This window comes from Coloeus monedula, assembly GCF_965178545.1.
Source record: "Coloeus monedula genome assembly, chromosome: 6".
In the NCBI taxonomy this organism is placed as follows: Eukaryota; Metazoa; Chordata; class Aves; order Passeriformes; family Corvidae; genus Coloeus; species Coloeus monedula.
The window spans coordinates 27,097,344-27,112,452 of record NC_138786.1 but is presented as its reverse complement, the minus strand read 5'-3'; the positions used below and the strand labels follow the sequence as shown (position 1 = coordinate 27,112,452).

At 38.6% G+C, this 15,109-nt stretch overlaps 1 protein-coding gene across 6 annotated transcripts in view; it reads right to left on the bottom strand.

Annotated features, from left to right (window-relative positions):
* Positions 1 to 15,109, bottom strand: part of MGA (MAX dimerization protein MGA) — a 59,229-nt gene that overhangs the window by 29,122 nt on the left and 14,998 nt on the right. For 5 of the 6 annotated variants that reach the window (XM_082284473.1, XM_082284477.1, XM_082284478.1 and 2 more), the window contains 10 exons: positions 11,878 to 12,808; positions 11,454 to 11,541; positions 11,225 to 11,320; positions 7,443 to 7,571; positions 5,984 to 6,082; positions 3,948 to 4,582; positions 2,938 to 3,295; positions 1,800 to 2,023; positions 810 to 950; positions 322 to 397 (listed from right to left, as the gene is read on the bottom strand). In XM_082284473.1, coding sequence (XP_082140599.1) covers positions 322 to 397; positions 810 to 950; positions 1,800 to 2,023; positions 2,938 to 3,295; positions 3,948 to 4,582; positions 5,984 to 6,082; positions 7,443 to 7,571; positions 11,225 to 11,320; positions 11,454 to 11,541; positions 11,878 to 12,808 — 2,777 coding nt within the window. The remainder of the gene's footprint in view (positions 1 to 321; positions 398 to 809; positions 951 to 1,799; positions 2,024 to 2,937; positions 3,296 to 3,947; positions 4,583 to 5,983; positions 6,083 to 7,442; positions 7,572 to 11,224; positions 11,321 to 11,453; positions 11,542 to 11,877; positions 12,809 to 15,109) is intronic. The other variant, XM_082284476.1, reaches the window with a different exon arrangement.

Genomic DNA, 15,109 nt, shown 5'->3' with positions numbered 1-15,109 from the left:
TCTTCCTAAGTACCTAATCAACTCTCTTGAAGACAAGTGTCGTGCAGTTTTATCTCTTATTGCTAAACAAGCTGCTGCAGCACAGGTCATTTTACATTTAGAGCAGCAGCAAGTACTGGATATTTAGTCTGCTGTACCTCCATGTGCCTCCCTCCCCCCCAGCTGCTAAGAGAACTGTATGCATATCGTAAGATTTTTATTAACAACTGTAGTAACTCCCCCAGCAAACAGACTTCTGTTTCATCAGTAGCTACTTTAAGAAATACCACAAAAATGTGTAACTACCAAGAGGTCGAATTATACTCACGACTCAGCTCTTACCTTTGGATTTATTAGTGTCTTTGTCTACTTCACAGGTTGCCTTCACAGGAGGCTGAAGCTCTGGTTCATGCTCCTGCTGGAGGAAAGAAATGCAAGGAAATATTCACCCTATACATCTCACTTCCACACTAAAAATTACAGCACAAAATGAACTAGTTCACCCCAAATCATAAATATATGTTGTGTTTGACAATGTTACAGGTTTCATCTTAGAAGGGCTCTATTAACAGTGAACATTTAAACCTTACATAATAATGTACTTGTGGCAGCCAGGCATTTCCCCAGATGAGACAATGTGTAGCACAGTAACAGCGTAAGTTTACCAGCACTGCAAAGCTATTTAGGCTCCAGCTTCCACAGCCCTACCACCATCAAATGCAAGTCAAGCCCTCATGTCATGTAGGAGTTTCTGGGGAAAAAATTACTTAAACATTTTCAATATTTCTGCCTGCTCTATAATACACACTAGTTACAGTATAACTTCTTACCTTTACACTACAACTCTGTGAATCACTTTTGTCTTTTTGCTGCTTTTTCTCCTCTCTCCTGTGTGCATAGGCTCGCACCCTTGCACAAGTCATCAAACTTTCAAAGTACATGTAGACAGGATCCTTGTCCTCCTCTCGAATCTAAAAGAAAAAAAAAATAGACAAAAACTTCTCCTCTCTGTTCGAGATGCACATTGGATTCACGGAACAGCTTTGCTTTCTAACAACACTTCAACATAATTGCTTCAATATTAAGAGTCAGAGAAAAGTCCAGCATGTAAAGCTAGATCTGCCCTCTCAGTATCATCACATAGTCCAGTCTGCCACCACCAGCCTCCAAAAATTAAAAAAACTTCTTCTAAGTGAAGAAACAAATCCTAAGTGTCATGCATTGTTTAACATTATCTGCTATACATTAAATAACTACTCTGGTATGTTTGTTCTTCAGATATAACTACACTCAACTCTACGGCTGTTTTTCCTCTACTGCTGTTGTTGCTTTTTACTGATGCTAAGGTGAGAGGAGACACAAAGCCAGATTCTTAGAACGCTGGCAGTGAAACCTCAAGGACAAAAAAAAAAAATTACAGAACTACACTGAACACTATGTCTGTATCCAAACATTTTTTGCATGTAATTCATACTTAGATAGGCTACATTATGTAGCTAATTACTTTTATAAATATTACAGTACTAATAATAATCTCAACAAAAATAGCATATAATACTGTATTTTTAAATGAGGCTATTAGTGAACCATAATCACTTTCCACCATCTCCATATTGCTACAGTAAATTCTCAACAGAAGAAGGACATAGTTAAAGATTTGTATACAATCAATTCATCCTAGCTTATCAACAGACCTATGGGCAGTCAGTCCCAGGCTTTCACCTCAGACTTCTCTAGAACTGCCTAGCACAGAAGCTTTTGGTAGTATTTGTTTTAATTTTCAGTACAAAGAAAAACATGCATCTCTTTTTTTCTCTTACCACTGGATTTGGTCTAGGAGTGTACATTCTGCCTGGTTTTGTTCCACTGGAAGATTTGTTCTTACTAGAAAGCAAGACCTCTGGGTTGGGCAGTACCATAGATTTAACTGGTTCAATAACAGATGGTGTTGGGACATAAATTGGCTCTGGATCTACTTCACCTTCTACTTTCACCCACAATGGACAATTCCTAACAGGTGGTTCTGGCTCTGAGTCACAGATAGCTGAAAAAAAGAGAAAAAACCAAAAATTACTTACAAGTGAAACACCATCTATCACAGCAGTAACAGAATTTTTTGTTTGCGTTTGAGGTCTAGCCATGCAGCTAGTTCAAACTGCCAGAAAATTCTGCTGGTTGCTTTTCTTGCCTCAAATTCTAGTCGAAAGTGACTGGGATTTGTCTACAAGAAAGAAGAAATAAAAATAAAAATGTTTCTACACTAGTCCTCGTTTCTCATTTTTACTGTGATAGAAGATACACAAAATCACTGAAAATTAGTGACCTTCACTGATGGTGCATACTGAAAAACTGGGTAACACCCCAAAAAATCCCAGACCTGTATACTGCAGCTGTATGGAAGAAATAATTTATTCCAGTAGAACACCAGAGAATACTTTGTTTTAGCTATTCCTAAAAGTATGGTTAGGAAGAAACTGAAAATGTAAATTCAGACACAATTTCTACCAATTTGGTTTTCTGAGCATATCTTAGGCCAGATCTGAAATTACCATAAATAACTGTAATTTCAATGAAATCCATGAACTATACAGCGACATACAGCAACTGAAAACACAGCTCTAGATACGTAATTCGTTAACAGGGAAAGGTAAGAGCACTGTAACAGGGAACATTACCAACAATGACAGAAGTAGTTATCTCATATCCATAGTCTTTAAAGACATTTGGAGAGTTGAACAAGAGTTTAAACTACCAAAACGAAACTCCAGCTATTTGGTTCAATAAATAACTACATAGTGCCCAAAATGCTGATCACGTAAGTAAGAATTTAAAAAAAAAAAAAAGGAAAGGTGTTATTTCCTGTAAGTCAGCTGGATTTAGAAATGGCATCACTACTACATCCTAATAAAAAATGCCCACCAAGACTGGTTGTTTGCTGTAATCTCCACCAATACTCACTGTATTCCACCCTTTTCCTCTTCTTCCTGTCTTTCTGCTTCATCTCCTCTTCTTCCCCATCACCCTCTTCCTCCACATCTTCATCCTCTTGCTGTTGTCCTTTTGTTCCGAACAGCACCAGCTTTCCACGCACAGCCTTTTTCATCATTTTCTTATGTTTTGATCCTCCCTTCACCAGCATGACCTTTCTCTTGAGGCAGGTACACCCAAACATACAGTCTGGCCTGCGGCAGTGGGTAGGCTGACGTTTCTCCAGTGCCAGACTGGCACATATGCAACCCAGTCGGCAGAAATCATTGTTGCAAGGAGGTGCTCGTCGTCTTATTATTTTGTGGATAGGTTTGCTTTTAAGAGATGCCTAAAAGAAGTTTTAAAGAAGCACAGACTTCAAATTTTAGTAAGAGAAATATTTTAGTAAAATTAAATCAAGCATATGCAAAATTGCTATTCAAAGTTCATTTAGAAAACCCCTCCAGTTACACTGTCTACATATGAAAACTTGTCCTCTATACAAAAAGAAAACCAAAAAAACCCAACAGAACAGAGTTTGCATTTGAAGTCTTTTGAGAGGCAACTGGAGACAGCAAAACCATCCTGGTAATAAGCAGGATGTGAAAAAAGCAAAAGAAGTTATCATATGACAAGCAGATTACATGACCAGGATTTTCTTGCAGTTAGCTCAACAGAAAACATAAAAAGGAAAATAGCAAGGAAATGTAGTTACTGAATAACAATTGTATTAACCCAAATTTTTAATGGTGAAAATTTTAAACAATTCAAATTATTAATGACTTGTATCAACACACTATTATCTCAAGTAGTTTTTTCACATACTGCTAAGTCAGCACTCCTCAAGTTTCACTGCAAAGACTACACCACAAGGGAATCTCATGCCTTATCATGATCCTTAGCAGCTTCGGTCTTATTTTCTGCATCTCTATGCAACATCCATAAGTGGGCAGATTAAAAAAAGCAACAGTACAGAAAAGAAAGAACCATTACAGATCTACCTGAGCTGTAAGCAGGGTTGCCAGAGAGATGTCTGCTCGCTCTTCTGTAATATAGGTCCGTGGTTTCCCATCCCAGAGAGCACAGTCTTCCAAGTCCATTAACTTCACTTGAGATTTAGACAAACCTGGTGGACGAAGTGCTTGTTGATGCTGTGGTGCTTGACGCAAACTGATCTGCTTTGGAAACGTGTTTTCATCCACAGTTGGCAGAGCACAGCCATCTGCTTGGTTACTCGAACTGCTAGCAGACTTAGCAGCCTTTTCCCCTGATGAGTTCTGTTTCTGCTTTGCAGGAAAAGGTGAAGGCAGAATAGGCTTGTAAGATTTTATTCTACTGATTGTAGATGTCTGTCTGGTTTGAGTCTTAGTCTTCCTAGAGGTAGATGATGGAGGAACAGGCTTGAATGTGTAAGATGTTGATGGAATTACAGTGGACTGCTTCTTTAAAACACTGTCGAGCGTTCGAACATAGCTAGTGCTCTTAGTGGGAAGCTGATACACCACAGGAGAAGTGGGAGTGTTAGAAGAGAATCCCATACTTGTTTCCATCAATTTCCCTTCATTTTCCAGGTACTCATCCAGCTTGTCACTACAGAATGCTGAGCGATTCTTCAAAGAACCTTCTGAACTGCCACCTAAATAAATGAAGAGTACTTTAACTCCCGAAGTTAAATCTTATCATAATTAAACACTGTAGGATAGGTAAATACATCTCCAAAAAATGCACTCCTCTACAAGAACTGCATATAACATAGGCACACCAAATATAATCCATTCTGAAACACAACCAGCAGCCTGCACAACTGTTTTTGCGGAGATCTTGCACATGTATTTGTGGTGGGTTGGCCTTGGCTGGACTCCAGGTGCCTGCCAAGCCACTCTATTACTCCCCTTCTCAGCAGAACAGACGGTTGATAGTAAGCTGCAAAAAAACCTCATGGGTCAATATAAAAGCAGTTTAATAAAGTAAAAGCAAAGGCCATGTGTGGAAGCAAAGGAAAAAAAAAGATTTGTTCTCTACTTCCCATCAGCAGGTGATGCTCAGGCACTTCCCAGGAAGCACGGCTTCAGAACAAGAAGCAGTTACTCCAGAATACAAACATCAAGTAACAAAGGCCCTCCCTCCTTCTCCATTCTCTTAGGCTTTTACTGCTGAGCAGACATACATCATGGAATATCCCTTTGATCAGTTTGGGTCAGCTGTTCTATGTTCCCTCCCAAGGCCATGCCCACCCACTGGCTACTGCTGAGGGGGGAATGTTGAGAGGCAGTCTTGGTGCGTGCGAGCACTGCTCAGCAGTAGCCACAACACTGGTGTGTTACCAACACCTTCCCAGCTGCCAGTGCAGAGCACAGCACTGAGAGCACTGCTGTGGGGAAAATGAACTCCAGCTCAGCCAGACCCCACACAGCATTCGTGCACAAAACCACTACAGGGCTTCTGTGCTTCTGTTCTTTCTTTATTTGTCCTAAGCACCTGGCCTATCTGGTATAGCATGACGTATCTGGAATACTCCAACACAACACTGCATAGAAGTGCAGAAGGTACCATTTAAATATTTGATCTAAAGTAAAAAACTGGCAAATTTTCAACAGTCCATTTGACATATGGCAAAGTAATCAAATATGTGAGGAATACGTGCTCTAACTGGAGTTTAAGATACACCAATATAAACGAAAATTACTCAGGTTCCTTAGGGTCCCTGAAACAACAGAATTCTAGAATTACCACACTTCCATATAAACTTAAAACACAAAACCAAAACTATTACACCTTTGCTCTTCACTTGAGCCTTCTGTGTACCACAGAACATGTATTTTTATCTTACTCAAAGTTTCTCTCTTCCCTCATTAATCTCCATTCTGACTATGGAACCAGTACTAAAAAACTCTTTTAATCGTAACAGTTTCAATATAAAAAAAAAAAAATCTCATTAAGACACACAAATACCAGATTGCAAGGTCTATGGAAGGTCAAGAAAATGGCCACATGTTGGAAATATGTACATTGATCTCTCTCTTTTTACTTTTTTTACCTTCATTTCTGGAAGCACCATGAAGCTTCCCTCGCCAGCCTTTGATTTTTGTGAAATCGTTTGTCTTTCCTGTCCTGGAAACAAAAGGAAATCCACTATCTGGAAAAGAAGAAATCTAGCCTCAGTTTATGAACCCAGTTTGATTGTATTAGTGTCTTAGCAAACTCTGCTTATTCCTTTTCAGGGATAGGTGAACAGTAGCAAAATCAAAAGGTTTGAAGCAACTTGATTTTCACTTTTTTTTTAATTAACAGAGTATTTAACAAGGCCAAGCTTCCTGTAGAGTTCTGCTCTATGGCCGAGCATCTGCTATCCCATACAAAAAGTGTTTCCTTTATTTTCAGTTTTAATCTCCTTAGCAATGTGCAAAAGCAGTTGGCTCCAAGAGACTAATGGGCCAATCAACTAATTAGTAGGCTAAAATGGAACAGGCAGGTTTTGAGCTGATACTACAGCCTCACTCAGCAAGAAGAGTAATTTGATTCTCTCCCCTCAGTTGAGCCAATGACCTCTATGACACCTGCAGAAACTTGATTTAACGTTCGGTGTTCTGACAAATTCAGATGAGTTTCAGTTAGGGACATGGACAGTGAATAACCACAAAAGGAAAACAGTAACATCTCTGTCAAGTTATGCATCAACTGTGGGAACTAAGATGGAATGTTACAATATTAACAGGGATCTGTGTGGCCATTTAACATATTGTTAGGCTAGAAATAATTGCACTGGACGCTAAGCTGACTGAGGTCTTCTGAACTGAATCTTCCTCTCCTGCAGTGTAAACAATCTGAAATTCAACGTTTGCCTCTACCAGCTCTTAAAAGCACTAGACTAAGAAAGACCTAAGTAATCAGAACATTACAGTGGGAGAAGCAGTTAACTAGAAGGCAGATAAGTATACAAGATGGACTTTGTCCATCCAGTTCACTATTAAAAACAGTACCTAACAACAGTATGAGAATCATAGTCACAGTATAATGAGAAATCCACTTGTTTGGATACCAAGCAAGTTTAAAAAAGAACAATCAGTCACAACTCTTGTAATAAATAATTATCATGAAGTTATAGGGTAGCCCCTACAAGGCATCTCAAGGTCTTCTGGAAAATTCTGATACTCAGCTCTGTTAAAGACAACTTTTTTTGTTGTTTGGTATGTGAGCAACATCAGACAAATTCAGATTGCTTAAGCCTTTTCTGAGCAATTTGAGAGGTCAGTATAAAATAGATACTATTACTGGACCACAGCCATTCCAAAATGGCAACCCCAAACACAATCCAGCTGCAATTACTCAGGACTCCTTGCCCAGTAACCATGTAATGATCTAAGGAAGTTCTCCTATTTTGTCACTTTAGTTTTAATCTCTTTAGATACCAAGTTGAACTAAATAGCCCTTCTCTTCTCATCACTGATAACAAAAAAGTGACACTTGAGATTACAGCAAATTCATATTCTACACACCTGGAGAATTGGGGTTGGTACCTGGATAGCTCCACAGAGAGTAATTTGAGTAGGAAAGTGGAAGCTGCACACCCAAATACTTCAAGTCGATGCTCATTGTTGGGTCCACAGAATTCAACTTCAGTCCCACTACAAGAAGCAAGCATCAGTAAATATCACAATGCAGCAAGATGTTAGAAAAAAGAAAGTTAAGATACTTACTAAAAGATAAACCATTCAGTTACCACGGGCTTTTCTGGCATTCACCCACCATTTTAAGAGACTTGAAAAAAAGCATTAGTGCTATAACAGTTACACCGGATTTATAGCAGGTATAAATTAAAGAGCATTTTACACTATGGGAATTTGAGAAAAAAAATTGAATTACTTTTCATAGTTTTTTTGATTGCTACTGAAGTTTTCAAAGAAATTTATTAACCACAGTGCCAGTGTCGTAATAAATCTCATAATAAAACCTTCTGTCTGTTTTTCTGAAGAAGTCAGCACCATTTACATCTTTGAAGGCAAGAGTTACTCTCTGAACCCAACACAGCTGACTGACACTTCATATCCCTAAGTTACCAAGCCTGCCAGCAGTACTTATACATCCCCTTTTGCACTGAGCTAAACTCATGCAAGAACATATACCAAGCATTTATCAGTTTCAACCAGCAGTAAGAGACAACAAACCACACTTTAGGTCTGAAGAATGTGTGTGTGTTTGATTGACTGTTATGATATAAAAATTAGTTTAGACAGCAATTTCAGGACTCGGGTTAACAAATTCTCCAAAGCTCAGCACACTACAGTTTTCCCCAGTCTTTGCGCTTCACAATAAAACAGCTTTTTTTTTTTTTTTTCCCCTGAAACAGGTGGGAAAATGGCTATAAAGAAACTAAACAATCTCTGTTGTTATAGGCACTCAAGTATTTGTGATGGCATCAACATGTTCCTTCACTAAGAACCCCCAATAGTCAAATGAAAGATTTACTTGGTAACAAAAGCTATCTTTGTCAATGGCAAAACAAATATAGATATAGAAATGCTGAGGAAAGCAAAAGCTAGGAAAATTGATGTTGCACCTTCTCAGAAAATATTGTTACACTGAATTAAAGAAATCACTGTCTATCAAATTCAGCTCACAGCTGGGAGCTGAGAACATCTGTTTTGATCTTTAGCTATAGAAACTTACAAATGTTGCTCCTGTTGCCCACAAGTTCGAAATGAATACATTAAATGTATGCATCTTGAAACTGAAAATGTATGCCTTGACAAGGCTCAAGAAACAAAGTAGTGTTTGCATGTACAGTACAAACCTTGTGCTAGCTGTACATGTTTATGTTCACAAGTGGAAACACAGTGACCAGATTACTAGCAGCCTGAAAACAATTGACATGAAACAAAATCTCAGGCATGGTGGTTTAAACAGATACTGTTATCAAAGACAGTCTAGTGAGATGTAATTTTCATATCTACATAGGGAAAACGAGAAGCAAGTCAATCTGGCATTTTGTATAAAAACATGTCAACTGATAAATGTCAAGATGCCAACCATTTCTTTTCTCTACTCAAGTAAAATGGAAAGAGTAGAGTTTATTTTTCTTCACACTCCTGTCACCTGCAAAAACAAGCCTATCTTTGTTTTACACTCAAACAAAAATAAGAACATCACGCATGCACGATATCTATTATTTCAGTTCAGAATCATGCAATAAAAAACACTGAGACAAAACCCAAGAGGGATGAGTCCAAGAAGTGCAACGTCTAACGACGGCAGACAGTATGAACAGAGTACGAACAGTAACAGTTAAGTATTATGTCAGTAAAGACATCCCCATACACAACAGGTGAACTATCACTTTTTAAAATTTCTATCATCTCCAGAGCCTTGCTAAATTTCAGTTGCTGTAAGCAAACAGTAGCAAATGAAGAACTTTAAGAACTCTCTCCTCTCCATCAGCTGCAGCTGATTAATCTGAAATATGAAACATGGCAACAGTGCCGTCAATTTTCAAGAATATAATCAGGGATTCAAATTAGCTCAGATAAAAGAAGCATCCCATTGCATTTGCAATGCTCCAGCAGGAGCTTTCCTTTTAACACACTTACGTTGGATTTCCTTCTTTCTGAAGCATCTTCCTGCAATTCTGCCTCTAAGATGTAGACAGCCTCAATTACCCTGTTATTAACTTCACAGGTCAAGAGCAATTGTGGGGCTCAGGTACAGCTTCAACATTTCATTAGTGAATCTCAAAAAGAATCTTAAACTTCTCAACTACACTGCTGAGAATCAAAACCAGAGTTAACATCAAAACTGCTATGTCTGTTCCTTCCACAATCTCAAATCTGCAAGATAAGAGATCTGTAACTATTTGGTAGATGAAGGTACTCTGGAGAAAGTCTGGTTCCTTGTTCACATGCAGCAGATGAAGTCTAATAACAAAAGTATTCATATTGTAATTCACTTTACAGCCTGATCAGACTACATCTATTGTAGTAACCTCTTGCTGCCAATAGTTTTCCCATACCTTCTTTTCCCTCTAAAAATTAGAAGCTGTGGTTCATCTCCATCATTGCTGAATTGCAATTTCACTATTTAATAGGCTCAGCAGATTACCATCCAACACTGGAAATGATGGTCATAACCACGCAAGAAAATCAAAATTCTTCAGATGTCTCTTTCTTAGCCTAATGCTTGACATTTCTTGTCCATTTTGTAGTATCTCTGAACTGCTCAAAACCCTTCAGAGGGCAACTCACACTTCAGCTGGAGAAAAAGCATGTGGGTTGTACATGTTCCCAGCTGCAGGATCATCTCATAAGTAAAAGAGCCCTCACTAGTGCTGTACTTGCCAATCTATCCATGGTTGCCAACACACTGCAATTTTATCATACTTTCTTGGGTAAAGGTAACACCTAGGAGGTCCACAATAAAATCCTAAAAAGGCTTAACATTGCTAGTTCTCATCATACCCCATGCATAAACCATTCAAGATAATCCAATGTTCTTCACCACAGAAGCTCTGTGAGGGTCCAGAACAGCTCATATCAGAGTCAAGATAAGTACCCGGAGTCTCAGTCCCTACAGTATTACAGTTATGTGTTTGAAACACTCAGTGCCAGAACCTCAGGAGTATGAAGTACAACACTTCCATGTGTATCAATAATTTCATCACCTGCTTCGATGCCTATGTTAATGCCATTGGTCTCAGGACTACTATTGTTGATGTCTTTCAACATCATCAGTAGAAAGAACACGAAGCTCCAATCTGTGGATCCTTGACTTTCCTCCATCTTCCTCAAGATAACATTGCATATAAATAGATCACAAACTGCAAGTACCTCAGCTTGGCCCTTTCACATGGCTAGTGAACAGGATGAATAGGGACTCAAAGAAATCAGGACTCAAAACACAGTAAATGTAGTCTTAGTTAAGTGTTCCCGGATCTCTAGCTATTCTAGTACCAGGAAATGCCTACTTTTATGAAGGAGTAAAACCAACTCCATCTGCTTTCAACCAGGTTTACATCATTACAAAACAGGCACTGTTGGAAGGCTCAGCAACTTTTGCAAGAGGCACATAACATGCAGACTCTTGCTCTCCTGTTGGAGAGTCAGGATTCACCTTTTGACACCTCCCAATTTTCTAGTTTGCAACAGAAATGTGTGCAAATGAAAAGACAGGTCCCAGCTTTATTAGGCATATACAGTATTGGCACCAGTAGGAAATTATCAGCTCAGTATGACTAAGTGTAATGATCAACCAGGTGCAGCAGTATGTACACCACCACTCCACCACTTACCTTCCTGAAGGCTAGGATGTATTACTTGTTTATGCCTCAAGGTCTTCAGCTCTTCCATCAACTCCTTTTCCAGTACTTGTATCCTTGCTTGACAATCTACTCGAAAAATAAGAGAACATAGAAAAAACATTTGCCATGCAAAAAAACTGACTTCATTATTTATTTTTCAGTGTATCTTTACAAATTCCCTTATTGCAGGGAAGAGCCACTCACAAAAAAAAAAAAGTACCTGGATCACTTGTAGTCGACAGGGGAGCCTGAAGATTCTGTGATTCTTCTCCACCAGCTCTATCAACAGTGTTAATGTCAAGAGCTTCCTACATACATGAAGAGCCTTGAGTAAGTTAAGATGCCTTAAAACACTTAGATGCAAACTAAGCCACATCAAATATCACCAAATTACTCAAAACATGAGACTGTTTCATAAACAAGCATGCATTTTTTTTATACAGAACTCTAGGTTCCACTACTTTTTCCTAAGCTGCAAGAAGAAGTAAGACAATGTTATAAGTAACACAGGGTCAAAATACGAACAGATTTGGAAAGAGGCCACAGAACTCCAAACTCAGGTTAAAAGAACATGTAACTTCAGCTTGTAAGCACAAAGGGCTTTAAAAGGTTTTTGGATTTTACTCACAACAGTGAGATTTTACCTTTGATGCAAAGGACACAAAAAGAACACCATCAACATCTTCAAGGTCCGGTTTAACATCTGGAAGGATACTGCCAGGCCCCAGAGAAGTGTTCTTGCTCGTTACTACAGTTTTCCCTATACCTTTAGGTGGTCGACCAGCCTTGGAAATTTTCAGTTTCCGTGGCCTTCCTCTTTTATTTGTAACTGATGATAAGGCGGTTTGGTTGTTACCAGAGCCTTTGAGGGACATAGGGTTCTTCAGTACCCCAGGCCTTTTTCTGCCACACATCTCCTTATCCGGAAAGTCACAACTTACTGAGCCCCTGAGATTAAAATTAGGTGATTTGGATACAGCCCACTGGGCCTCTCCGATTGAACAGTATTTCTGTGACATTTTACTCCCAGGAGATTCTTTTTTCATAACTAACTCCTCAGGCACAGGGACTGTGCCTGAGCAGGAGTCTTTGTGATTTTCAAAACACATGGGCAAGGAATCCAGGACTGCACCCAAAGGTGATTTCTCCTTTTTGCAAGAGGAAAGCATGGTCTGGGGCAGCTCAGATATCTTCACTGTACTCTTTGTGACTGCACAAGGTTCCAAATAGACCACAGGCATCTTACCACTATCCAGTTTTAACATTTTTGCTTTGGCAACGCCTGAAGGACTGGTTAGCATACGCTTCCTAGACCTGAATTCTCCATCAATTCCATCTGTTTCATGGCGTCTCATTAGGTGTTTTTGTACAATGGGATCATCATCCTCAGTGTTGGAATACTCATCAGTTTCTTCATCTGTGTCTTCCTGTTTCACAGTTATTTCTTGTGTGCAAATATTTGACCCGTAGTCATAGTCATCTACTGGCTCCTCTTTAACGACTACATTGAAGTGTCCATTTGGGTCCAGTGGAGATGCCACACGGGAATTGCTTTCGTAACTGCTAGCAATGGAACTGGGGTGGGAGGGAGGGGACAAAACCAAAACACAACATAAGATCTTTATGAAATCTCCTTCACCACAATTCCGCCATCTCCCATAATCCTTCGTTACATATTGTAAAAAGCTTCCAAAATGCTCCCAGACATAAGTCTGCTAAATAAGTTGTCACTTACAAGCTTATGTTTTTAGAAGTAAACACTCAAGAAACCCCAAGAAGTTGCCATTATTAAGAACAATCCAACTTCTTATCTGAAGGCAGCAGCACAACTTCCTTCCTTGCGAATATCAGGGTGACATTTGCACTTTTTCCTCTTTTACTCAGCATGAACTCATGATAAGCTGTCATATTTGAAATGCTCAAGAAGTGGCCTTAGTTTGCTGTGTATCTCATTAAGACACTAAAGCCATTGTGCTTGCAAGTACGAAGCCAAGTGAGCCCTTAATGCACCAAAATTTTAGTTAATGCATGCTGAAGCCACATAATGACAACTCCTAAATTCAACTGTTATTTGAACACTTACAGAATACTAATATCCTACTGAATCCTGCTGCATTTTCCACTAGGTCTGAGTACTAACCTAACCAGAATTCAAAATAGCATGCATTAGATACTGAAGACTAACAGTACAAGCAGCTACACTCTGATGATGGGCTTCTCTGAGGGCCAGACACATCACTCAAAGAACTACAGTCACCAGTTTTGTTTAGTGTATCAGAACCCAGCTCCTTGTCATAAGAGAAAACTGCTAAGGTATGAAGCCAGAAACTCACATCCAGAATAGAACTCAGAAAAAAAAGTCAGGACTTATTTACTCAATGTATCACACAGTATTCCAATAATACCTTAAAATTTATTATATGATACATTGCATATAATTTTAATTACATTAAATTATTATTGTCAATTTCATGGTATTAAAATGTTATTAAAAGTAAAATTCTTCATTAATGATGAAAATTTCAAATAAAATTTAACATAACTGTAGTACTAATATATTATATACAGTGAATATTACTTTACATATATTGGATGTATATATGTATGTGTGTATATTTTATCATTAATATTATCCACCCCTCCCCCTTTAAAGTGCTATGCTCAGTTGAACCCACAGCTGGAATCAAGAAAGGGGAAAAGAAGTGGAGGAAGAAGCTGCTTCCTTCCAGTGTAGACTGAGGACATACTTAAGGGAGAAAAGCTGGGACACAGGGAGCTGGGAGTATTCCCCTCATGAAGAAAGACTGCAGTATTTAAACAGGGTGCTGACAGTCAAGATACAGATTTATATATTTACATATGAAATTCTAAAGAACAAGAGAAGCCATCTAGAAAACTTGCTGCAACTCACAAGGACACTAAGTAACCAGCATTAAGCTTAAGTCAAAACATGACTTGTGAGGGAACAGCAGGCAGCAGTAAAGTAGATACCGGTCCTGTTTTGTCTACTGTTTTCTCTGGACAGTGAGTTGTCTATTAGAAATTTTCTAGCCTTCATTTAATTAATAATGTGAAATGTAAGATTAAAAAGCTTTTCTCGGTCAGTGAGTTTACCGTGAAAGAAATGCAGACAGACTACTTATAGGTTATTGGCAGCTGAAAATCCAGCCACAATACTAAGCTAAGAGGTTGATTCAGTACAGCTGATCCACAATTAAATATAGCTAGATGCATCAGCTCTGCTACCTTAAAATTCTTGAAAATAAAAAGGCAAAAAACCCTAGCAAACTTGCAAGCCACAAATAAATTTCTCATCTGAGTTTACTGTTTCCAGTTGGAAGCCCAGTAAAACCTGGACTTCTCTAGTAATTTTCCTTTATTACAAGGTGTGTACATGCAAGCTAAGGATCACGTTTCTATTAGGGATCTGGACAGTATCCAAACCAAAAAACCATGCTGTAACACTGAAACTTCTAGACAAAAACATTGTTTTATTCTGCATAATGCAACCATAAGCCAGGTGGTGACAAGCATGAGGTATGACCCATGCATGTATATGCACGAGAAGATAAGGGATTTGCACAAAATGCTGTTTTTAAATTCTGATGCAATAACCACCTTCTCAAAGAATAAAAAAGTTGCTTTTTAACACTGAAGCAATTTCATCTGGCCCTTAGTTCGTAAAGTTACCGGTAACGTAAGTAGTCACAGAAACTTCTCTTCCTCTAATCTATGGGAAGATGAATCAAAGTTTGTCCTCTCAAAATACTGAACTTAATCCAAGATCAGGTAAAAATGGTGAAACAGTGTCTTAACTAGCTCTTTCTTCACCTGATATGGAATAATGCTCATATTTAAACCAACTTTCTTATAGCC